The 27,265-nt window shown below is 40.2% G+C and overlaps 1 protein-coding gene and 1 pseudogene across 1 annotated transcript in view; one reads left to right on the top strand and one right to left on the bottom strand.

The window, feature by feature from the left end:
* The window catches only part of csmd2 (CUB and Sushi multiple domains 2), a 755,566-nt gene that overhangs the window by 339,291 nt on the left and 389,010 nt on the right, over nt 1-27,265 (bottom strand). The window contains exon 6 of the mRNA XM_060942244.1: nt 1,195-1,307. Coding sequence (XP_060798227.1) covers nt 1,195-1,307 — 113 coding nt within the window. The remainder of the gene's footprint in view (nt 1-1,194; nt 1,308-27,265) is intronic.
* LOC132901003 (uncharacterized) overlaps nt 15,950-27,265 on the top strand; it is a 40,319-nt pseudogene continuing 29,003 nt past the window's right edge.

The following is a 27,265-nucleotide window of genomic DNA, read 5'->3' on the forward strand; positions in this document are numbered from 1 at the left end:
TATTATAATAGATGGCTTAATAATGATCTGTAGACTCAAGAAACACTCAAAAAATAGCAACCTATTGCTTGGTTTAAGGTGTAAGGTTAGGCAGTTAGGTGGACATGAACCAAACTGTGTTGAAAATTGACAATGCAGCATGCTTGGTTGGGGATATAGACCAGAAAAGGAAACAGGTGCATGTGTTAAGATTATTATTATTATTATTATTATTATTGCATTTTTGCACAGAGCAGCAACCAGGAAAATCCACATTTCATGTAATTTAGTTAAACATTTCTAAATTACTTAAAATTATGAATTATTATAATTAGTTGTATAAACTTATTTCTAAATTATGTTTTGTTTTTGTTTTTTATCTCGTGGTTTGGCTTGATAACCTTAACCTGTTAAGTATTAACCTAATGACAAAAATATACGTCATTTTGAGGTGGAAATATGGATAATTTCTTGGTTTCTTGGAATAAATAAGACAAATATGTAAAAAAAAAGTTGAAAAAATGTAAAGATGAAATTTCTTAGAAAATTATATTTACAGTTCTAATTTATCTAATTTTGGGCTGCTATATAAGCATCATTACTTCTATCTAGTTAAAAATGATCATGTTTTCTTGCACTATTGGCTAGCATTAGCATCAAGTTCATTTGAATCCTGCATTTGATGTTAGTCACTCATTCAAACTCTTTCAAAATGCAGATTTATATTGTACATATTGGATGCAGTATGTAGAGTTATCATGTTTTAGTCAAGTAAGGCTGCTTTCACACTTGGGTCTGTACAGCCCTGGAATCTAGTCATTTTTACCCACATGTTGGGTTAATAAAATCAATCCGGCATGCTGGGTCCGAACTCAACATCTCTGGGTTAAAGAACTGAGTTTTCAAATTGAACCAAACTGGGTTATTTTTAACCTAGCTCTTTTTTTCGAGTGAAGGCATTTTGAAAAGTAATGATCATATTATGAATGTAGTTTAATATTGAGCTACTGGCCTACTTTGAAAAGGAAGTTTCAAGGAAATAACTAAATTGAGACAATGCGGCAGCTGTCTGTCCAGTTCCATCCAGGGAAAATTGTATTATCCAATTGTATTTTAAATTAAATTGTGATATCCCAACATATAAGGGCTAACTAAACATTTGTAGATTTTTTTTTACAATAATGTGAACAAAACATATTTTGTCAGACCTCCTACCTTGGTACTGAGCACTGAAGCCCCTTAGCTTGTGGTTGCCATCAGTGGTGAAGTGGATACGCAGCCAATTCTTACTGCTAATAATAGGTGAGGGGAGATTAGGACCTGTAAACCTGCAACACAAAACCAGACATTACTTAGAAAGCAGAACAACAATAAAATTTATAATGAGCCCTTCAGTCACCAAAAATGATGTAACTAACTCTGCAAATGTGAAATTAGTATGAAATTTAATCTAATGAATGCATAAACTCCAGTAAAGCCAGCTTTATACCAATGAGCAGGTTCTCAGGATGACAAGAATTAGTTATTATTATTAAAACAAAGCTGTTCATATTATTGTGAGCCGGGTTTCAAGTTGGGAGCCATTGGGGCATTGTAGAGAATGCTAAGCACATAAGCTGAAGAAAAATCTGAATCTTCCTGACAGAGAGGCAGAGGCTGAGCCTCACCGTGTGTACCAAATGTCAGATTTGGCTCAACGGGCCTTTGATGAGAACGAGTGAGAAAGCAGACTAGGGAGGGCATTGGCAGGGAAAAGAAGGATATACGGTACAGTGGTAAGACTGTGGCTTGTCTCTGAGCTTTGTCGACGATTGTTTCTGCTGATGGTGTGGGTTTCTAATCAGTCTCTCGGCCCTGACTTATTCTCATTAGCCAGTATTCTGACTCCACCAAGACTGACGATGACTGTAATGAGAGGGGTCTCTGAATCACACATACAAAGACAGACTTTATCAGCCCAGAAGTGCTGCCATACTCACAGAATCAGTGATGAAAAGGAAGAAGAGATACGTCTCTTAAAATCCTGATGGAAACTTAGCCAGGAGCTTAATTAAGACCAGGATGGATATCATAGTACTTATGAAGTCCGTGACACTCATCTGCCATCACATACTTTCAAGAGTGATATGAATACATATGATAATGGATCAATCTAACAATATTAACATCTTGTATACATTTCATAGGCGGCACGGTGGTGTAAGTGGTTAGCACTGTCGCCTCACAGAAATAAGGTTCTGGGTTTGAGCCCAGTGGCTGACGGGGGCCTTTCTGTGTGGAGTTATGATGTTCTCCCCGTGTCTGCGTGGGTTTCTCCTACAGTCCAAAGACATGCAGGTTAGGCTAATTGGTGGCTCTAAATTGTCCATAGGTGTGAATGGTTGAGAGGAGAAAACCTCTATCATAATCCACAAGAAACCACTACTGTAATGTTCCCTTGACACTTTGTTGACTGAAGCTGAACCCAGGACTTTCTTGCTGTGAGGCGACAGTGCTAACCACTACACCACCGTGTCACCCCACACTAAATTATAAAAAAGAAAAGAAAATGCAGGAAAATGGGGTGGGGGGACAGTAGACCAGGCTGCTATTCATGACCCAGAAGAGAACAACTGCAGGAATCCTGTGGAAGATCTGACACACACATGGCAGTCTATCAGTTAGACAGAGCCTGTGGCACATGAGTGCAATGATGGAGAACAAAATGTTCCCTGGACGATTTTATGACAAATAGTGTCATGCTGGGACACTCAAGCAACAGGAAACCACAGTGTCATTTCAACTCATATTAGCAGAATTTGCCTTATTAAATAATACACAGCCCATGCTCTGATGGGAAATGTGTTGCAAAGCTTCTCCAGAGAGTAAAAACAGGGACAGGCACGTTCTCTCAAATGCGCATATCTAAAGTCTGTTGTCAAGAAAGGAAAGCATTCTTTGTGATTATGGCCCCAGTGGTGGTGGTGTGAGTGATGCATTGTGAGCATGAGTCATGCAGTACATCTGGGGCTAAAGCCTGTCTCCACAGCAATTCACTTGACAGACAGATTTACAACTTCAGCCATCGACATGACATAATCATGCTCTGAGAGTTCTCATGGCTATCTCACAGGTTAAAGTTCAGCCTCCCAAAGATTCTCCCCATCTCAGTTTTCATGCACTCTGAAGCACTGGAAAAATCGTTCATACAATAACTGGCAGGCATGGAGATGGTGAGAACAAGATTAATCCCTTCCACAAAATCAATCACCCACAGGTCCGCCTTTACTGAAATTAGTTTTCTTCTTCAAGTCCACCATTATTTATTTATTTAATGCTCTACCCTCTCCTCTCCTTTGAGGGCTGCTAAAATAATGGAAGTGGCATTGAGTTCTGACAACTTGTCACATGATATTAGTTGTGATTTACGATGCCAGCCACTGGACAGATAAAGTGAATTTTGGTTCAGATTGTTTTATTACTTGATAATCAGACCATATAAGAAGGTGGACATCCAATGCAAGACAGCAGAGGAACTATTACATGTGATTTTTGCTATCTTTTGTTTAAGATCAGTTATGTGCTAATTCATATTATTACTTGTAATTCTTTAGCGTGACAGAGCTCTAGGTCTCTCTCTTCATACATATAACAGGCTAGTGCCATTTTGCTAGATTGAATAGAAATTAAGCTACAGAAAAAAATCTATACTGTCATATAAGATGACATACCATGTGTTACAAATGATCAATACTTGGAATTACAGTCTATTTGGAGTCTATTTTCTATCTTCAAGGGCCGTCAACTGGCAGACTGTGGTATGGTTGCAGGATGAACAAAGTATTCCAGCAGAGCAAACTGAGCACTCAAAAATAAATAAATTAATTAAAAATAAATTAATAATAATAATAATAATAATAATAATAATAAAGCAGTGCAGATGATCCATTACAGCTTTAATACGACAAAAATGTAATTTTCACAGACAAAAGGGCAGACGTATGGGCTTAATCCCCACTTCCAGTTCTGTTCAGTCAGTGTTGATAGTCAGACATGGTGATATGAAGCATATAACCACTTCAAACTGAGGTCTCATTTATAACCATGAACTAATCATTACATGCTAAGCATTAAAATGTATTTTGTCATCATTCAGTCATGTTATTTGCTTGACGAGACATTTCTAGGCAGGGAATTTTATTTAATTAGACCATACACTATAGGCATATCAGACGCTCGCTGGCTGTGCTGTGAAAACCTGTCATTGCTTAACTCTTGAATATTTTCTATCGTGAATACTATCAGTAAAAAGCTTATAATCTCTGTTTTCCAAATAAATTTATCTCATTAAGATCTGTTCAAGGCGGCACGGTGGTGTAGTGGTTAGCGCTGTCGCCTCACAGCAAGAAGGTCCTGGGTTCGAGCCCCGTGGCCGGCGAGGGCCTTTCTGTGCGGAGTTTGCATGTTCTCCCCGTGTCCGCGTGGGTTTCCTCCGGGTGCTCCGGTTTCCCCCACAGTCCAAAGACATGCAGGTTAGGTTAACTGGTGACTCTAAATTGACCGTAGGTGTGAATGTGAGTGTGAATGGTTGTCTGTGTCTATGTGTCAGCCCTGTGATGACCTGGCGACTTGTCCAGGGTGTACCCCGCCTTTCGCCCGTAGTCAGCTGGGATAGGCTCCAGCTTGCCTGCGACCCTGTAGAAGGATAAAGCGGCTAGAGATAATGAGATGAGATGATGAGAAGATCTGTTCAGTACTTTGGGAGTAACGGCAGGTAGAAGTTGGTACAACAGAGTACACTCTCTGCTCGCTAGACGTCGGGAAACTACAGTACCAGTGCTTTTTGAGTCACGGGAAAGTGGTCGGGCTGTCTCTCTTCTGCTTGGTTTCCGACTGGGTTACTCATGAATATCAATCAGATAACTTTTAATAATAATCAGATAACTTAATAATAATAATAATAATAATAATAATAATAATAATAATAATAATGTAGCAGTGCAGATGATCCATTACAGCTTTAATACGACAACAATGTAATTTTCACAGACAAAAGGGCAGACGTATGGGCTTAATCCCCACTTCCAGTTCTGTTCAGTCAGTGTTGATAGTCAGACATGGTGATATGAAGCATATAACCACTTCAAACTGAGGTCTCATTTATAACCATGAACTAATCATTACATGCTAAGCATTAAAATGTATTTTGTCATCATTCAGTCATGTTATTTGCTTGACGAGACATTTCTAGGCAGGGAATTTTATTTAACTAGACCATACACTATAGGCATATCAGACGCTCGCTGGCTGTGCTGTGAAAACCTGTCATTGCTTAACTCTTGAATATTTTCTATCGTGAATACTATCAGTAAAAAGCTTATAATCTTTGTTTTCCAAATAAATTTATCTCATTAAGATCTGTTCAGTACTTTGGGAGTAACGGCAGGTAGAAGTTGGTACAACAGAGTACACTCTCTGCTCGCTAGACGTCGGGAAACTACAGTACCAGTGCTTTTTGAGTCACGGGAAAGTGGTCGGGCTGTCTCTCTTCTGCTTGGTTTCCGACTGGGTTACTCATGAATATCAATCAGATAACTTTTATAGGGATGTTCTCCAGCTCTCACTGTTTCTGATGAAGTATTCAGCAAAATTTTCTGTCAGCTAGTTTTGAAGTTATGCTTCACAGGAGAGTTTGAAGTGAGTTTTCATAGCTTTACCTACTTATTTTTTTCAAATAAAACTGATTCATGTAAATAAAGAACTACAACCCCGATTCCAAAAAAGTTAGGACAAAGTACAAATTGTAAATAAAAATGGATCTTGTCTAATGTAGGATTCTAGTTGCTCAACTGTCTTAGGTCTTTTTTGTCGTATCTTCTATTTTATGATGCGCCAAATGTTTTCTATGGGTGAAAGATCTGGACTGCAGGCTGGCCAGTCCAGTACCCGGACCCTTCTTCTACGCAGCCATGATGCTGTAATTGATGCAGTATGTGGTTTGGCATTGTCATGTTGGAAAATGCAAGGTCTTCCCTGAAAGAGACATCGTCTGGATGGGAGCATATGTTGCTCTAGAACCTGGATATACCTTTCAGCATTGATGGTGTCTTTCCAGATGTGTAAGCTGCCCATGCCACACGCACTAATGCAACCCCATACCATCAGAGATGCAGGCTTCTGAACTGAGCGCTGATAACAACTTGGGTCGTCCTTCTCCTCTTTACTCCAAATTACACGGCGTCCCTGATTTCCATAAAGAACTTCAAATTTTGATTTGTCTGACCACAGAACAGTTTTCCACTTTGCCACAGTCCATTTTAAATGAGCCTTGGCCCAGAGAAGACGTCTGCGCTTCTGCATCATGTTTAGATACGGCTTCTTGTAATGTCTTAGCTCTTTGTTATTTTATTTATTATTTTTTTTAATTTCTCGTTTTCTTTCTTTTGTATGTACAAATAGTTACATACATTTTTATACATGTTCGAAATAAATAAATTCATTCAATTCATTCATTCTTCTTTGAACTATAGAGTTTTAGCTGGCAACAGCGGATGGCACGGTGAATTGTGTTCACAGATAATGTTCTCTGGAAATATTCCTGAGCCCATTTTGTGATTTCCAATACAGAAGCATGCCTGTATGTGATGCAGTGCTGTCTAAGGGCCCGAAGATCACGGGCACCCAGTATGGTTTTCCGGCCTTGACCCTTACGCACAGAGATTCTTCCAGATTCTCTGAATCTTTTGATGATATTATGCACTGTAGATGATGATATGTTCAAACTCTTTGCAATTTTACACTGTTGAACTCCTTTCTGATATTGCTCCACTATTTGTCGGCGCAGAATTAGGGGGATTGGTGATCCTCTTCCCATCTTTACTTCTGAGAGCCGCTGTCACTCCAAGATGCTCTTTTTATACCCAGTCATGTTAATGACCTATTGCCAATTGACCTAATGAGTTGCAATTTGGTCCTCCAGCTGTTCCTTTTTTGTACCTTTAACTTTTCCAGCCTCTTATTGCCCCTGTCCCAACTTTTTTGAGATGTGTTGCTGTCATGAAATTTCAAATGAGCCAATATTTGGCATGAAATTTCAAAATGTCTCACTTTCGACATTTGATATGTTGTCTATGTTCTATTGTGAATACAATATCAGTTTTTGAGATTTGTAAATTATTGCATTCCATTTTTATTTACATTTTGTACTTTGTCCCAACTTTTTTGGAATTGGGGTTGTATTTTAGAATATAACTGTAGTTGTTTTGATGAAAAATATTGAGAGCTTGGTGGTCGGAATGATATTTAAAAAAAAGGAAGTCAGAAATGCGAGTGTCAGTTTCAATTCGATTACCTGGAATTGTTTATTGGATGTGGCTCACACAGGTTCGCCTTGAAAGCTGTGACTATTAATTGAAATAAGAATAATTTATATTCTTTCATATAAACATTAGTTGGCCCTACTTTTGAGAAATATAAAGGCCTACAGAACACAAAGAGGGTATTAAAAATAATATTTTATTACTTTTTTTCAGTGGCGTGCACAGATGGACACGAGGTGGTGCTCAAGCACCTGCCCCTCTGCCCTCTGTCCAAAAAAGTGCCCTTTTGAAATTTTTTTTTTACAGTTTACTGAGGCCAATGTCGACATGATCTTTTAGAAAAGCCGCGGCATTAAAAGCGTGTGTGAAAATAATGTCCCGATGTGTGCCCCCTCCGCACACACACCGGACCTCTGTCTCTCTTGCTCTGTCATGTGAACAAGCGTGCAGTGCATTCAATGTGAGGTTGCAGCAGCATAGCGTCCTGGAAGCCACAGCCTTGTCGTAGCGCAGACAACACATCGTGCAGTCAGTCAGCTCTTCCCCTGCCCCGCCAGCCAGGTAACACATGAATCGAGTGAAAATTTATTGTTTGCCCTCTAAGCCCAAGCTGTAATTATTTTGTCGTGAAGTAGCCCGTCGCATACAGAAACAACTGCACATAGGTATTATATTTTTTGCTAGACCATTTTCAGATTTAGGAAAACAAAAATTTCTTTTTCTGTTTTGTTCAACTAGAGATTCCTGGCAAAGTCAAAAAGCCTTGATGTAATAAATTAACATTAAGTGGTTGTTTTACACCTTTAAAAACTAAAACGGGTCAGTGGCGACCCGAACACAAGAGGAGGGTTAAATCTCAGACTTTTATAATAAGGTGTTCCACATGCGCAAAAAAGTGCCCTTTTTTCCCCCCAGAGCACTTGCCCCCCAAAATGTCTGTGCACGCCACTGCTTTTTTTATTGAGTGTACCAATTTAACTTTGTTACCTAATTAGCATAATTAAATACTAATTTGCATAATTTGTTTTTACTAATTTTTCAAACTTTGCATTCAATATACAACTATTTGTGTACCTGCCAATTTCCATGTAAATATCTTGAAAAATAGAAAAGTTATTAAGAAAAAACTTTTGATCTCATTCATTAATGAGGCCCATTTTGGACCGTGTGATCCTAATACAGAATATTACGGCAGTTTTCTAAAAATTAAGCCATTTTTTTCCATCTTTGATTTGTAATATCTCAAGAACGGATAAACATATTTTAATTCGATAAAAACTATGTTGTTCTGCATTCAACCCTGAATTCAATGAGGGCAGTTTCAAGCAATTTGGATTGAATTTGAATTTTCACCCAATATGCCTACCTAATATTGCACATTTGTAAAAATACCTATATGAAGAAGTTCCACTAACTCACCAAAACGTGTGCCATGAAAGGGACAAGCTGCTGACATCAAAATGAATTCTAGGTTTTCCTTTTTAAGAGCCCAAGGGACACAAAAGGTCACTTTAATTAGAAACCTAAAACACATTTATCTGTATGTACATCCAAATAAAATGCTCTAAAGAATCAGTTCCGTCCTCCTAATATCCATGTCACGATGCACTCATTGAGATTTCTATATGAGTTAAAAATCAATTTAAGACCATATCACTCCCCATTACTATGTAGTGATTATTCCAGGGAACAGTCTCTGGATCTGATAAGTTACACAAGAGAAGGAGTATTGAAAATGTCATTACAGATTAGAGCGCTCATAAATATGCTATTAGAGAATGGTGTGAAAAATGTTGCCACCCCTACACCTCCCCTTCCATTCACTTTACTTTCTTCCTTCCGAAAAGAAATTATTTGCACTCAACGAAGAGTCCTGAAAGTCAAAGAGGGGCCTACATGGTTTGATGAAGCACTCTTTAAGGGCATTATTGCAAGTTCAATAGCCTCCCTTCACCCTCGTCCTCAGTATTAGATTTTACTTGGACAAGCCTCAGGAGTGCTGCTGTAAATGAGTTCTTGATCCCAGTCCAATGAACTTCCTAGATTAATCGAAAAATATCTTTGGCATTAGAGGGAAATACGCAAGGGCATAGTCTATATGCCCTACATCCAAGCGCTTCAAGTACGTGCAACCTATTAGTATTTTGTCCAAATAAACATCATTGCAAAGATTAATTGCATGAAATTGGCTGAGACAAATGAGCAAGCACTTATGCCAGCTTTGGACACTTTGAATTAAAATAACAAAACAAAACAAAAAACCCTGCTATCCATTTTGCATAACTAATATTGAAAACCATCCAATGGTGGCAATAAACCCCTTTCTTTTTTATTCAATAAATGCAGCAAGACCATGATTGTAGATTAAGGAGCTATAATGAAAGGTTTAGTAATTCCTGTGTGACTCCTGTATGTTTTTCACTTGTGAACATGCAATTATAGGTTATCGGTGCTATAAGTTGGCATGTGGGCTACAGAACGTGTCTTTCAAACAGAGCTCGGCTTAGCTGTGGTTGCTTAGGCAGATCTTTGAGCGCACAGGTCATGATGATAGTAAATGCACAAAGTTCCAGCATTTAAATGACTATGAATCTTTGAGACCTTTGAGAAATGCAACAGCCTGCTCTTACTCTCTGAAGTGACAGAACAAATCAGGCTTCCTGGGCAATGAGTTCAGTTCTGGGAATTAGAGCTGAGGAGAGGGGCACAGACACTGGCAAAAGCTTTGACCTTCACTTTCACATCACTCAACAACAAGCAGTGCCATTAAACTTACTTAGTTTCCTATAACTGGTGAGGCGGCTTTGAGCTAAGTGCTATGTGACTTATGGCTTTGAAAAAGTTTTATGACTTTGCAAACATTTAAAACTGTGTCGAGTGTGTGGGAAGGATGAGGTCAGGGGAAGCAAACCGTACTCGTTATAACAAAAAGGGAAGAAATCCACCCTGATTAATAAACTGTCTGTTTCGTGACATGCCACACTGCAGGTGTATGGAGCGGCTTGCATTAGAACATGGCCAAAGCTCAAGAGCCGTCTGAGAATTGAGTTTGGTGAGGAACTGATTTTCATTGAGCTACCATCCATAATTCATGAGTTGCCCTTTGGCTTCACAACAATCACTTGGTAAATCTTATGGAGTTTTTTTTTTTTTCTGTTGTCTTGAAAAACTGACACTGAAATATTTTAAATAAACAGAAAGTTTCCAGGAAGAAAAATACATTAATTCATTCATTTACTTACAAACTTACTTATTAATCAATCAATCAATCAATCAATCAATCAATCAATCAATCAATCAATCAATCAATCAATCAATCACTCATTCCGGATCTTTACCTCTATTATGGGTCATATCAATGTCCATGTTTCTCTCCAAAAACAGGAAAAGGGGGGAAATAACAAATCCACAAAAGCTGAGAATATTTTAGTGCCGCAAAGGTCCATACCGAAGAGAATATGGTAATGCAACAACCTGATTTTTGATGGCTTTTGCAATCGTACGGCATCCATACAATGTACGTACATGCACCACTACAGGGAACCCGATCGTAAGTGCAAGGCAAAGTATCTGTTAAACACTGATTGATGGATTTTTGATTGAAGATTGATGTTTTTATCCAGCAATTATTTTTAATTTGTTTTTTTTAAATATAACGTGGGATTATTTACTTATATATTTTACACCTGTGTGGACAGGAATATTGGTGTTTACTTAAATAATGATAGCCTTCCCTTGCTTTACATGAATGGTTGTAGCACTCTACATGCTCAGCCCATTCCACTTCAGGCCCTTTTATCTGACTTTAAAATGTGTTCACTCATGTATGCGTATGGTATATAACATACCGTAGTTTGTGCTGATGGAATGGAATTAAATAATCAAGATTTTTTTTCAGCCAAAGTTTTCCAAGTGAATGATGATGCAAGAAAGTGGTGCTATAATATGAACTGGGCCCGAATCGATTAGCTCTAAAACTTAAAACGCTAATGAATAATAGATAAATTCAAGTTCAAACAGAAGACAGTTGCATCACTAACCGCATGCTTTCATTGATATTTCTCTTCTTCTTGCAGACCATTTGCTAGACAATTAGAAGACAAAGATACTGGTTGGTGCCTGCTGGGAAAGGTATCTGATTAAACTTCAGTCTGGTGTAAGTGATTACAGTACACACAGATGCTGTATAACTGTAATGTGCTAAAATGTACCCAAGGTAGAAAGCGAGCAAAAAATAGCCCAAACACCTCATCAGCCATGGCACACAAAGATCTGATAAACCAACTCACCAGATGATGCTAGATATTAATGTGGATAAATAATTTAGTTTTGTGTGACACAAAGAACACAAAAAGAACAAGGAAGTCAGAAAGCAATGTGAAAACGATAATTCTCTATCTCTTGCTCTCTTTTTCTCTTGCGATATCTTTAATAGCCATGGCACATTTCTTTACCCTTCTTCACCCTGCCTGTGTTGGCCAAAGATGAAAACAAATAAATGACTGAATACATAACAAGCATTTCTTTATCACACCAACCATTATGGCCCATTACATTGGATTTATAGTTAATGGGGGAAAAACAAATTAGTTTTCAAGGTCACTTGGATATGGTAATTGAGCCTCCCAAAAGGATCCATAAAATATGCCCATAAAAAAAAAAAAAAAAGATCAATTGCTATTCAACACCACATAGAACAGAATCATGGTTAGGTTTTAGGTCGATGAGCAAGGTGAGGGTCTCATATATGTTTTTGTATTAGTGTGGAAGGAATGTGAGCGAGAAAAAGATATAAAGGACTTCATTTCATTCATTATCTACATTGTGGGTCACAGGTGAGCTGGAGCCAATCCCAGCTGACATTGGGCAAGAGGCGGGGTACACTCTGGACAGGTTGCCCAATCTATCGCAAGGCTAACACAGAGAGACAGACAGCCATTCACACCTATGGACAATTGACCTAATCCACATGTCTTTGGACTCTGGGAGGAAACTGTAGCACCCGGAGGAAACCCATGTAGGCACAAGAACATACAAACTCCATACAGAAAGGCCCTGGTCAGGCACCAGGTTCGAACCCAGAGAGGTGACAGTGCTAACTACTGCACAACTGTGCCACCCAAGGAAGTCCATAATGCTCTACTGGGCTCACACAATGCTTCTTCCAAATACACGCTAAACAAGTTGTAACGCATTCATTCAAACCAAAAACACTGAAGTAATTTACATTTAAAAACCAGCAAGTGACACTAATAGGAAGTGCTTGTACAAATATCTTTGTGATGTCCGTACCATTTTTGTTTGGTACATTTTTTATGCAGTTGAACAGAAATGAGAACACACTGGTTTTCTACTTTTGATCAAATATAACTGCATTATGGTATATTATAACTGTATCTGAGCCAGGAAAATTTAACTGGCTGCTATTGCCCTTTCTGGCCCTTTAATAGACTTAGAAATGTTTCTGAATACATGCTCAGCGCTTCTTATAATGGTGCTAGCGCTGGGTGATAAAAGTTCCTTGCAGAAATTCGTAAACGGAGACGACTATGTTGAGAATAAGTACATAAAAATTGTATGCGGAACAGCTGTTAGAGTCGTCAGTGAGGTGCTGCATGGAGCTCTGACTAGCCTTGCCAAACTGAGTCATGCTGGGCAGCTGGCCACTGCAGTACCCACTAATAACCATTTAACTGGAGAGAGAGAGAGTTTGGATTTTTACCCCCCCCCCTTATTGGGCAATAAAATTAATATTGAGGGAATCAAAAAAGTTAAACCATTACTTAATGCATTATGACAATAGAATATGATTTAAAAGGGCCAAAAAAAGAAAACAAAAATCAGCTTAAGTCAGTATTAAGTATGGAAAAGTGGAAAATGACAAATAAGCCACCAGTGCACTGACATCCCATCTTGGCTGAATTCTCCTGGCTTGCCCATTGTTACTACTGACTCTGGATACACTGCAACCCTGACCACTAAAAAAGCTTTTTATTGAAGATGAATGACTAGTAAGTCACCATATTCATTATCAACTTTACAGGCAGGATTTCACCAAAATCTCATCTCATCTCATTATCTCTAGCCGCTTTATCCTTCTACAGGGTCGCAGGCAAGCTGGAGCCTATCCCAACTGACTACGGGCAAAAGGCGGGGTACACCCTGGACAAGTCGCCAGGTCATCACAGGGCTGACACATAGACACAGACAACCATTCACACTCACATTCACACCTACGGTCAATTTAGAGTCACCAGTTAACCTAACCTGCATGTCTTTGGACTGTGGGGGAAACCGGAGCACCCGGAGGAAACCCACACGGACACGGGGAGAACATGCAAACTCCGCACAGAAAGGCCCTCGCTGGCCCCGGGGCTTGAACCCAGGACCTTCTTGCTGTGAGGCGACAGCGCTAACCACTACACCACCGTGCCGCCCGATTTCACCAAAATACCACATGCAATTTTTACCACATCCACTGCTCCCTGCCTTGACATCTGGTTCTTCCTCTTTTTCCAAATGTCTAAATTTGTTTGTCAATTCTGATTGTGTATTTACTCTGATTATCATCTGTGTATTTTGATCCTTGCCTTGCCTATCATTTGCTTTTCATCCATCTTTGTGTTTGACTCTTGCTAACACTGCAACCCTGATTTTGGATTGTGTTTTGGCTTTGTCCACAAACGCTCCTGCACATGTATCTCCTGATTGCTGTATGTTACAACTGCATAAAAAGGTTTAACCCTTTGATGCAAAACATATGCACACCCCTTCTAATGCATAACATGAGTCAAAAATGACCCGCATTCATTTTCCAGGTTATTTCATGCTGACTGAGTTTTCTTTGCTCTATCTTTTGAAATCAATTTATTTTATGATTGAATATTCCAAGTATTCTTTAAATATCTTGTTTTTAATTCCCACAAATCATTAATTTAATTTTTTCTTTCCTACTTTATGAACAAAAATACTTTTTATATTACTACACATGGGTCATCCAAGTGTGATTTAAAATTAAATGTCTTAATACTATAATAATAATTTGTTTCAAGTGATTACTTTAGCAGTGAATGGGGCCAGTTATTTATTTATTAACTATGCAGTTAGCTAAGCCAACTACAATAAAATTAGCTAACTAAAGTAGAATATGTCAACAGCTCGGTAGCTAATAGTAATTACTTGTAACTTTCTGACAAGTAATCTACTCACTCTCAAGGTAACCTAACCATAATCAATTTTTTTCTAAGGTAATGTTCAAACAATTGAAAAACATTACTTCCATGTATTAGATGGGCAAAGGGCGCTGTGCTGAGCTGTGAAATGTCTGACACAAGCACAATTCACAGTTCCCACCAAACGCTGTAGGGAATGCATGCGGGTCGTTTCTGACCCATGTGTGTAAACTTGATGTAGAATTACAAAAGCTGTGCTTGTTCATAACTTAAGAAAGGAAAAATAAAAATGACGATTTGTGCTAAACAAAAACAAGATATTTACTGCATATTTGGAAAAGTAAATGACAAAATGAATTTATTTCAAAAGTATATCATAGAAACACTCAGCCATACATGAAATAACCTGGAAAATGAATGCAGGTCGTTTCTGACCCATGTTGTGCATTAGAAGGGTAGTGATACAAAAAGGGGTTTTATTCAAAAAGCAAGAAAGGAAAAAATAAAATAAGGATGTATGATGATCAAAAACAAGTTAATTGAGGAATACCTTGAATACTGAATGATGGAATTAATTTATTGCAAAGATATAGAAGATAAAAACTCAGCTGGGTCACTTTTGACCCATGCTTTGCATCAAAGGGTTAACAGGGCTAGAACATGTTTTCCCCTTGCTGAATACTTTGACCCAAAATTGAATAATTGAAAGGGGGAAAAAATCACCTAAGGATAAGAACCAGTGAGAATAGGTTTTTCATCCATGTGTACTGGACAAAAATTTGAAATAGAGACTCAATCCACAAACAGAAAGAACAACACTGTTTTCTCAAAAACTAGCATGAAGGTGCACAAGATTGCATTACATTACAAGCATTTACCACCAGCATGCCCTCTGTGTTCCAAGCAAGGAACCCTGGAACACATCCTCAGTTGCTGCAAAAAGGCACTTGGAGAGGGACGGTACTGATGGAGGCATGATCAGGTCCTAAAGTCCATCGCTGAAGCCATCAGCACAGGACTTGATTTGGCCAAGGGGTGCAAACCCTCCAAGAAGACCATGGCCTTTGTCAGAGCGGGAGAGCAGCCCGATCCTACCAGAAGATCAGCATCGGCAGGCATCCTTACCTCGACAGGGGACTGGTAGCTGTTGGTTGACATTGGATGACAGCTGAAGTTCCCCAGCCATATCGCAGCCACCATCATGCAACCAGACATTTTCCAAGTGTCTGAGTCAACCAACCAAGCTGTGATGCTGGAGCTGACAGTTCCATTGGAAGATTGCTTGGAAGAAGCTTTCGAAAGGAAGCTCTCAAAGTACACGGAGCTGGTTAACTCCTGTCAGCAGGCTGGATGGAGAGCAAGGTGTCTCCCAGTGGAAGTAGGGTGCAGAGGATTTGCAGCTCGTTCCCTAGTCAGAGCATTTAGCAATCTGGGCATCGTAGGAGAGAGGAAAAGGAGAGCCATCTGCAGTATTACCAATGCAGCAGAGAGAGCCTCAAGATGGCTGTGGCTCAAAAGAGGAGAGCCATGGAGCCAGTAGCTAGCCACCTGGACACAAGCTGGGATCTGATCAGCCCTAGTTGGGTCACCTGGAGGAAGGTGTATGATGCTGAAAGACCTGAAACACCCATTGATTCCAGGAACATCACTGAGGATGTGTCCAGAAGCAGCATCGGAAGATGTATGTTTACAGCAGAAGCTATTATCCAGAGCGACGCACAGCAAGTGCAAAAGTCAGGTACAAGAAATGCTGAACTTCTAGACAAGAACTTGTTAGCACTTCCATTAAACCTACAGTAAATGTGCTACAATTAGGGTAACATCCAGAGATACACTGCAGTACTCACAGGAGACAGGAAAGTGAAATATACAGATGAGATGCATTTATCTATCAGATGCATGTAAAGGGACTGAAAGCAGCCTAGAGGAAGAGTTATTACCAACAAACTCTCTCACCAAAATGCTCTCTGCTCAGCCAACTTGAAGACACCGAAATCTGGAATGGTAATGGATAAGCAGCATCTCTCATCTTCATTCTACTCCTCCAAGACAGCGAGTGCAAGAAAGCCATTGTGACTTCCCTATCTCCACTGACCAATAGCAGATGGGCAATTTAGAAATTCATGATAGATGGTGGATGATGATTACATGACTCCATTGTAACCTGATCCAGTATTCGAATCCATCCTGATCCAGCTCTTCTCACCCAGGGCTGCCAAATCAGTCTGTACAAAATGACCCAGCGTTGTCATCTCATCTCATCTCATTATCTCTAGCCGCTTTATCCTGTTCTACAGGGTCGCAGGCAAGCTGGAGCCTATCCCAGCTGACTACGGGCGAAAGGCGGGGTACACCCTGGACAAGTCGCCAGGTCATCACAGGGCTGACACATAGACACAGACAACCATTCACACTCACATTCACACCTACGGTCAATTTAGAGCCACCAGTTAACCTAACCTGCATGTCTTTGGACTGTGGGGGAAACCGGAGCACCCGGAGGAAACCCACGCGGACACGGGGAGAACATGCAAACTCCACACAGAAAGGCCCTCGCCGGCCCCGGGGCTCGAACCCAGGACCTTCTTGCTGTGAGGCGACAGCGCTAACCACTACACCACCGTGCCGCCCACCCAGCGTTGTATACCCTTAAATCTTAGATAGACCACAGGCTCACAAGCAAAAGCCTTGGTTGTGAAAGAGGGCTATAAAGCAAAGGCTGTGCCAACAGTGACACATCAGGAAATGTGTGTCATCCCCCCCCCCAAAAAAAAAAAACACTTTCATGCAACCTTCCAACATTGACGTGTAAAATGTTGTAGGTCGCTAGTAATTTTATGAGAAACAAGTGTTTGTCAGGGTCCATTCTACTCACTCTCTTCAGGTGTGCACTATTAGTGTCTATCCAGACAAAAGATCAGTGATGCAACAGCCAGGTCTAATCATGATCCTAGTGATATGCACCAGATGCTGCCTCTCTCTTGTACAAGGAGGTATAGTATAGCTCCTCAAAACCAATGTTGGGTTGACAATAAATAAATAAATAAATATTGTTAATAAATACCTCTTGTATACCTCTCTCCCTGTATGGCAACAGGGTTAACAGCCATTTCCATCAAGATAATTTGGCGCACCCTCCCAATTCTGTTTTTGAAAATCCACCGTACTTTATATTATCTGGTAATTGTGGGAGGCAGTCCACCAGTGCCTCATTTTTTATCCCAAATAATTTTGGGAGATGAAGCCTTCTGATATATCTCAAGAGCCTCAGACAGAGCTTAAATGCCCTGCCTACGATTAATGAAAACTGAAACATAATCAGCAGAAATAGAAATGACACTGAAACACTCCCTGAAGTTGAAATCCAGCTAATCTCTCTCTCTCTCTCTCTCTCTGAGATAAAATGGCAAAGGTTTGATAGCTGCTAATCTATACAACTGACTTGATAAAGGATAGCCTTGTTTGATCCCTTTTGAAACCGAGGCTGGCCAGGTTACCCCACCTCTCACTTTAACATCTGTGATGATCCAGTATATAACTACTTGAGTTTGCAGTGTACTGTTGACTAAACAGACTTATTTTTGCCTTTCTAACACCCAACCACTGGACCAAATTCTCAAAATCACCCTTTTAAGTTTTTCAGTGTTCCCAGAGACACAAAATGTCCAAAGAAAGTAGCATCCTGCAATAAATGTATATTAAAATGCCAATATGAGGGTGTAACAGAGCAGTGTGACATGATTACTATGACCAAAGGGGGGGGGGGGGTGAGACCACCAGATGATATTCAAAAATTTCATACTGGAGAAATAAAACCATTTGTCTTGTTACTGTGAAAATGTTTCAACCATTCTGACATAAGTCCTACGCTAAAGTCTCAGGCACCCTTTTTTTCATACAAACTTTGTTACAGATTTCCATTTTATGACTTCTACATTATCGAGTCAGTACAAAAACATTTTAGAGTCCAAACATTTGTTTTCCAGCACAAAATTAAATGCTACAGAAAAAAAAAATTTGTATCTGAGCAGCTTATTACATAAGAGAGCAGGTTTTCAGATTAAAAAAGAAAACATAATGAAGGCTACTGGGTTTTGGTGCAAAATTCAGAAGCAAGTGTGACAGTCAGAGTGTCCAGAAGAACTGTGGCTGGTTCTGCAAGATGCTCAGTAAAACCTACAGCACATTTCCTTATAAAACTGCACTCAGTGTACCTGAGACTAATAGTTTTTTTAAAGCAAAGAGTCGTCTCACACCAAATATTGACTGTGTTTCATTTATGATGGCTTACTGCTGTTTATAGGATTTTTTTTTATGTTGAAACATTTCATTTCATTATTTTAAGCCATTTTTGTTCTACAACATTTCTTTACATGTGCCTATGACTTTTGCACAGTACTGTATACCATTCTGCTTTATCCCACTGCTTATGGTAGGTATAAGAAAATCTATATTAGCGACACGTTTTGCCTTAGTTTTCACCTCCAGATTGCTTTAAATTGCTTCAGTATGATTTATCTGCTGACCTCCTCCTTATTAGACTCTGTGCGAGTTGCAACACCTGCCTTGGGAAACTCCTCCTGCCATTTGTGCCCAGTGTTGCCACAATTAAAACTTTACATAATGCCTTTGCTTGCATAAACCATGCAAGTTCATCTTCCATGCTTTACACAAAATGAGATATTGAGTGTATTATAAATGAGCTCGTGATCTTTCTGAAACCATTATATGTTTGCATTCTGTTCTAAATAGATGGACTGACAATGTGTTTTTCTTCTAAGAACACTACTGCTGCTTTATCCATGCAATAAGCAGACACAATGACCAAATCGGTTTCCATCTGCCAGGAGAAGTACCTCCATTCTGAGATTCTTTTCAGGTGCACACCCTAAAAGATGGTCGAGAGATAACCATGGCATCATTATGCCATAACTGCCAAACTTTACCAAAGTACAACCAGAGAGAGAGAGAGAGAGAGAGAGAGCACCCTGATTTGTAACTTTAAACAGGCCAACACATACACTATATGGCCAAAGGTATGTGGGTATCTGACCATCATGGCCATATGTGGGCTCTCCCCAAAATGTGTGCCAAAAAGTTGAAAACACAGAATCTTATTGCATCCTATAGTCTTAAGAATTTCCTTAAGTGGAACTATCCATTGGCAGCACGATGGTGTAGTGGTTAGCACTGTCGCTTCACAGCAAGAAGGTCCTGGGTTCGAGCCCAGTGGCCAACGGGGGCCTTTCTGTGTGGAGTTAGCATGTTCTCCCTGTGTCTGTGTGGGTTTCCTCCGGGTGCTCCGGTTTCTCCCACAGTCCAAAGACATGCAGGTGAGGTTAACTAGTGGCTCTAAATTGACTGTAGGTGTGAATGTGAGTGTGAATGGTTGTTTGTCTCTATGTGTTAGCCGTGTGATGGCCTGGCGAGTTGTCCAGGGTATACCCCACCTCTTGCCCATAGTCAGCTGGGATAGGCTCCAGCTTGCCTGCGACCCTGTACAGGATAAGCAGTTACAAATGATGGATGGATAAAACTATTCATCCATTATCCGTAAATGCTTATCCTGTGCAGGGTCATGGGCAAGGGAAGCCAAAATGTGTTTGAGAATGACATTAACCCTGAGCACAAAGCAAGGTCTATAAAGATATGGTTTGTCAAGGCTGGACTAGAAGAACTCGACTGCCCTGCAGAGAGCCCTGACCTCAACCCCACTGAACACCTCTGGGATGAACTGAATGAACAATCTGAAACAGGATGTTCAACAAGCACATATGAATTTGATGGTCAAGTGATGTGATGGTTGTTCATATAATGTACGTGCCCTGGTGCCCTATTATTTGTCTCCTCATACTAAAACCATTCAGAACTTAAAAATGTTTACTGCACATGTATTTCTGAATGCATCTCGCACTGAAAGCCTCTTTACAAAGAATTAAAAGTGTACCTTAAATGCCCGACTGTAGCCTATTGTAATGCACAATTGGTGCATGAGTGGGAAGAAGCCTTTTCGGAACACCACTGAGCAGATGTTATTTGGGTGATGGGTCAGTCTTAGCATAGCTGTGACGCTGACAGGGTCTGGCATTGGTACAAGTGTCAGTATTAGTCTGCAATGTTGAGTTTTCTAAAAAGTACGTGTATGTGTTCACTTGATCTATGCTTTATTAGACACATAACTTGTAGATGTACTGTATGCTTAGAGGCTCTCATTTTTCCATGCACAATTTGTGTTAATTGCCCTCTACCCTTTATTAGTGTCATTTTCACAGGACTGCTGTTGGCTGCTGCACATGATTCAATTGGCCCAAATGGCACAGAACATTCACTAAATGGCAAAAAAAAAAGCAGTTTCAGTAAATGTAGATATACTGAAAGTTGATACACCTCATAAACTAGCAACTAAGTGTGTTTGAGTGGTTTTGCAACAAGCTCAATATTTGAAAAGTTACACCAGAGTTCAAAGTCGAGTGGATTTGTTCTTAGTAGAACTGCATAAACTGTATAATATTTAACTAATATAAAGGTTTCAGCTGATGCCTGAATAGTCTGTATATGTTTTTCATTGAGTCATTTAGAGAGGTTTGATGTTCAGATCATACACATGTACAAAGGGGATAACTAACTCAGCCTGCTATAAAAATATTGGCAAGACATTAATATGCAGGCTCTTTTCTGTGTGTTTACCTCTCACCATTATCAGCATCTGTTCTGCTTGACTGACCTCCTGTGGGCGAAGCAAATCTTATAGCATATGACAGCTACAGTCACCTTTAATGTGACACTTCACTACTACCAATTAGCAGAAGTGACTAGATTGGGGAAAATCAGCTTAGAATTATGGCACACTTTATTTGGAGTGTTTGATTGATTAATATACTTGTACAGCATACTGGACAAATCTGGTATGCTTCTGTAAATAATGTGGCCATAATAATGAGCAAGAGCAGCACACCAAATCAGTAACATGCCCTCCTTATGAGGGACTCTGGGGCTGGGGGAATAGTGGAACAAACTACCCAGGGCCCAGTGTGTGTTTGTGTTTTGGGGAGCTTAAAAAAAAAAGAAAAAGCTGCTTTTTTTTAGCTAGAATGGTGTTATTTTTTTAATGGTCGAAAAATAAATGGCTGGAACTTTCTGTCCATATTGGAGGCTTGCTGGGGGCTTATCTCTCTTCTCAAATCATTTAGTCTGCCTCACACATAGACTCATTATTTTATCAAAGACTCATTTAAATATGGTTAACAGTTTTTTTTTCAGAATACAGCTGAGTTGATTGAGCTAATGGTTTCATCTTTGTATCAACCCAGTCTTTTAGGAAAATGTTCACGGACAAATTACGTGCAGTGAATATAAACATTCTGTCACAAGCACCTGATGTATATTAACATGTCAAACTTTCATAAGACTGCTGAAGAATAAGGGAAATGTATTAATTGCATGCCAATTTTATTAGAATCGTCGCGGAACTGCGGCCGTGGTGACCAAGTTACATTGGTGCAAAATGTAAAAGTGAAGAATGCATTTGAATTTTCTTTGCAAGTACTTAATAAAGCCATTATTTTGGTACCATTGTTAGAGTATCACAAAGCAATAACCATAAAACAATGAATAATATTGGTAATTGGGCCCCACATATGTAGAGAAACATCAGTTATTAAGGAGAAACTGGTAATATGTACAATAATAAAAGTATGTATGAAATATATGAGAAACATAAATATGTTTCCTTGGAGAAAAGAAACCCCTGTGTATTTATAATCACCCTGATAATCACCTTCATAAGTGCCCAGTGTACACATGAACAGGTTCAGTGCTATGCTGCTGCTCATAATGCAGAATACACAGCTACTATTGCCATTAGTGGAGCAGATTAATAGACCAATAGTTCACAATAGGGTGGCATAGTGGTGTACTGGTTAGCACTGTTGCCTCACAGCAAGAAGGTTCTGGGTTCGAGCCCAGTGGCTGACGAGGGCCTTTCTATGTGGAGTTTGCATGTTCTCCCCATGTCTGTGTGGGTTTCCTCTGGGTGCTCCGGTTTCCCCCACAGTCCAAAGACATGCAGGTTAGGTTAACTGGTGGCTTTGAATTGACCGTAGGTGTGAATGTGAGTGTGAATGGTTGTTTGTCTCTATGTGTCAGCCCTGTGATGATCTGATGACTTGTCCAAGGTGTACCCCACCTCTCGCCCATAGTCAGCAAGGATAGGCTCCAGCTTGCCCGCGACCCTGCACAGGATAAGTGATTATGGATAATGGATGAATGGATGGATGGATGGATGGATAGTTCATTATAAAAGTTCATGAAGAAAACCTCAAACAAAGCTTTGATTAATAAGTAGCTAAACAAGTATTCTGAAATGCTCAGTGAATCACGTAGTTTCTCAGCTGGTTAAAGATTTCTTGTCCACTATTTTACATTCATACATTTGCCCTGTGGTACCACTTACATTTCAGCCCCCTGCAGTTTAATCAAAGTGACTAATACGTGTTCAACAGTGTCAGTGAAGCCCTGTGGCAAAGCATTTGACAACATCTCAGCCCAAGGCCAACATCTCAGAGCCATATTGGGATGAAGTGAAGAAGTGGAAATCAAATTGTGACAAAGGAGAAAAATAAAATGTTCTGAAATTATATAAGCTATCAGTTCTTACTTTGTAAATCCATTATCTGTAACCATTTATCCTGTGCAGGGTCACAGGAGCCTATCCCAGCTGACTATGGGCAAGAGCCAGGGTACACCCTGGACAAGTCACCAGGTCATCACAGGGCTGACACATAGAGACAAACAACCATTCACACCTACGGTCAATTTAGAGCCACCAATTAGCCTAACCTTTGAACTGTGAGGGAAACCAGAGCACCCAGAGGAAACCCACACAGAGAACATGCAAACTCCACACAGAAAGGCCCCCATCGGCTGCTGGGCTCAAACCCAGAACCTTCTTGCTGTGAGGCGACAGTGTTAACCACTACACCACCATGCCACCCTTACTCTGTAAATATGTAACCGAGTTCTAATCTAACATACCGTACCAGTAACTTCACTAAATCACTCCTTCTAATCCTGATATTACACTTATCAGCTTTTACCCTGATTGACACAAAAAAGTAGTCATGTAGTGTCAGAGTATATCAGACATTTGATTGTTTGGCATAGCTCGATAACAATAGAATTTTGGCAGCAGCATGTCTGCATAGACACATGTTTATTACAACTACAGTGACAAATGAAGCTGGACTGCAATTGCTGAATTGCAACCAACCATGTAAAAACGTTATGTCAGAACTTAGCCTATTAATTACAACACAATTTATATATGGTAGTCTATGTGTTTTGCTATGGCCACCTTCTTACAATCCCATGAGTTTGGTTTCAATTCAGCAACAAATCACAAACTTTGTAGTGTGTGATCCCCAGGCAATTGAGTGTGAATTTCAGTCATTTATTGTGTGAGCCCCAGTTATTTGGTGTGTGTTCAAATCCCATGCAAATATTTGAAAGAGTATGCCATTCCCAGACTTTTAACACGTTCCTACTATTCATAGTCTAACCTTTTTCCTATGGCAAATTTTAAACCCCTCAACAGATGGACCCCCCTTTGCAGTGCATTCCTGCTTGTGGTTCTCCCTGGGAAAGCCGGACAGATCACTGGGACAGGATGCTCTTGCCCGTGACTGGCCTTATCACCTATTATAAGCTTGTTTGTGGCCTGGGGATGGCCGGCAAGACCTTAGTTTCCACTACAGCTCTCACTAGTGGTTGGAACACCTTGGCAAATTCCTCCCCAAGCAGATCTCCTGATGTCATCCTCAGCCAGGACACCTGTGTCTGTAGATCTGTCATCTCAGGCTCAAATGAGGACTGAAAACAAGCAGCCCAGGAAACAATCCTCAGCCCCCAGCACACAGTCCGCGTATATCTTTAGTTGGAAGCTGTTCTGAAAAATGGCATTAAGCTGATCACTAGAGTTGGCACTTTACCAGATTCTGAAGATCCTGACTTTTCTTCAGGGACTGCTAGACAGTAGCAAATGTCTATCTATGCTAAAAGTGCATATGGCAGCCATTGCAGTGCACTATGGATGGAATCCCTCTGGAATCTGGCAGGCTTATTAGTGCTTTTCTAAAAGGGGCAAGGTGAAATGGGTAACTCTGAAAACTGCCTTTTTGCTACTAATCACTTTGGCCAAAAAAAGGTTTGCACTACATGCTTCAATGATAAGTTTGCTTTGTTAGCATTGGTGAGTAGAGGACACTGAGGTGATCTTGTGGTCTAAACTTGTGAATTTGGCCGAAGGTCAAATAAGCCAACTTTGCGAATTGGTAAATTAATCTTACAGCTTTCAGTGAAGGCAAACCTATAAAGCATTCCTTGCTGTATCTGATACATGCAGGACAGTATTATTTAGACCAAATAGTGGCCATTTGAGCTACAGATCAACAATCATCAGCCACAGAGGAACATCAGAGGAGGCTTTTTTGTCTAAACAAACAGATGTTCATAGGGTAGTGGATGTTATTTATTTATTTGTTTGTTTGTTTATTTGTTTATTTCTCAGTTCACATCAATAGACATTATTGGAAACATGCCAAAATTAGCAAAACGGCCAGTTTTCATTTGTAGTCCCTGGCCAGTTGTGAAATTGGCAGCCTAAAAATCAAGATACCATTTTAAAACAGTAATCACAATGTAAAGTACAGTGCCTTGCAAAAGTATTAATCCCCGTTGGTGTTTGTCCTGTTTTGTTGCATTAAAAACTGGAATTAAAATGGATTTTTGGGGGGCTAGGACCATCTGATTTACACAACATGCCTACCACTTTAAAGGTGCACTTTTTTTTATTGTGACACAAACAATAATTAAGATGAAAAAACAGAAATCTAGAGTGTGCATAAGTACTTAAATGTTTCACTTTAAACCACTCCAGTGTAGCTTTAGCAGTATGTTTAGGGTCATTGTCCTGCTAGACCGTGAACCTTCATCCCAGTCTCAAACCTCTGGCTGACTCAAATAGGTTTTCCTCCAGAACTGCCCTGTATTTAGTGCCATCCATCTTTCCTTCAATCCTGAGCAGCTTTCCTGTCCCTGCAGATGAAAAACATCCCCACAGCATGATGCTGCCACCACCATGTTTCATTGTAGGGATGGTGTTCTCAGGGTGTTGGGTTTGTGCCACACGTGGCTTTTCCCATGATGGCCAAAAAGTTCAATTTTTGTCTCATTTGACCAGAGAATCTTCTTCCATGTGGTTGGGGAGTCTGCCACATGCTGTTGGGCAAACTCCAAATGTGTTTTCTTCAGCAATTACTTTTTTCTGGCCACTCTTCCATAAAGCCCCACTCTGTGGAGTGTACGGCTTAAAGTGGTCCTATGGACAGATACTCCCATCTCTGCTGTGGACCTTTGCAGCTTCTTCAGTGTTATCTTTGGTGTCTTTGTTGCATCTCTGATTAATGCCCTCCTTGCCTGGTCTGTGAGTTTTGGTGGGCGGCCTTCTCTTGTCAGGTTTGTAGTGGTGCCATGTTCTTTCCATTTTGCTATAATGGATTTAATGGTGCTCCCTGGGATATTCAAATTTGGTATATTTTTTATGGCCCAACCCTGATCTATACTGTCTTCAAAACTTTGTCTCTGACCTGTTTGGAGTGCTCCTTGGTTTTCATGTTGCTTGCTTAGTAGTGTAGCAGAGTCAGGGTCCTTCCAGAACAGGTTGATTTATACAGACATCAAGTGACAGATCATGTGACACTTTGATTGCACACCTTAATCAACTAATTATATGGCTTATGAAGTGAATTGGTTGGACCAACTTTTATTTAGGGTTTTCATACGAAAGGGGGTGAATACTTATGCACACTCCAGATTTCTGTTTTTTCATCTTAATTATTGGTTGTATCACAATAAAAAAAAAAAAAAAAAGCAATGGGCACCTTTAAAATGGTAGGCATGTTGTGTAAATCAAATGGTGCTAACCCCCCCAAAAATCCATTTTAATTCCAGCTTGTAATGCAACAAAACAGGACAAACACCAGGGGGGATGAATATTTTTGCAAGGCACTGTATGTCAATTGAAATCAAAACAGAATGCAGACATAGGTAGCAAATAAAACAGAGTAAATTACCATTCAACAAGCAACACTGCCACAGGTAACCCTGTTACCTAGCTTATACTCCAACCTTGGCAAACCATGTCTTCAAGGACCTTGCTTTGTGAACAGGGGCATTGTCATGCTGGAACATATTTGGGCTGGGTCCCTTATAGTTCTAACCATCCATCCATTATCTATTGTATAGCACTTATCCTTCAAGGTTGTGGGGGAAGCTGGAACCCAGCTGACTTCAGGCGAGAGGTCGTCAATCTACCGCAGGGCTAACACAAAGATGAACAACCATTCACATTCACACCTATGGGCAATTTAGGGTAGCCAGTTGACCTTATCCACTTGAGCACCTGGAGGAAACCCACACAGGCACAGGGGCATCATGCAAATTCCACACAGAACGGCCCCAGCTGGCTGCAAGGTTCGAACCCAGAACCTTCTTGTTATGAGACAACAGTGCTAACCACCGCAACACCATAGAATAGTGGGTGAACTTTCAACATTTTTTAATGATTACAAATCCGATGAGGGCGGCATGGTGGTGTAGTGGTTAGCGCTGTCGCCTCACAGCAAGAGGGTCCGGGTTCGAGCCCCATGGCCGGCGAGGGCCTTTCTGTGTGGAGTTTGCATGTTCTCCCCGTGTCCACATGGGTTTCCTCCGGGTGCTCCGGTTTCCCCCACAGTCCAAAGACATGCAGGTTAGGTTAAC

Source organism: Neoarius graeffei, chromosome 16 (genome assembly GCF_027579695.1).
Source record: "Neoarius graeffei isolate fNeoGra1 chromosome 16, fNeoGra1.pri, whole genome shotgun sequence".
NCBI lineage: Eukaryota > Metazoa > Chordata > Actinopteri > Siluriformes > Ariidae > Neoarius > Neoarius graeffei.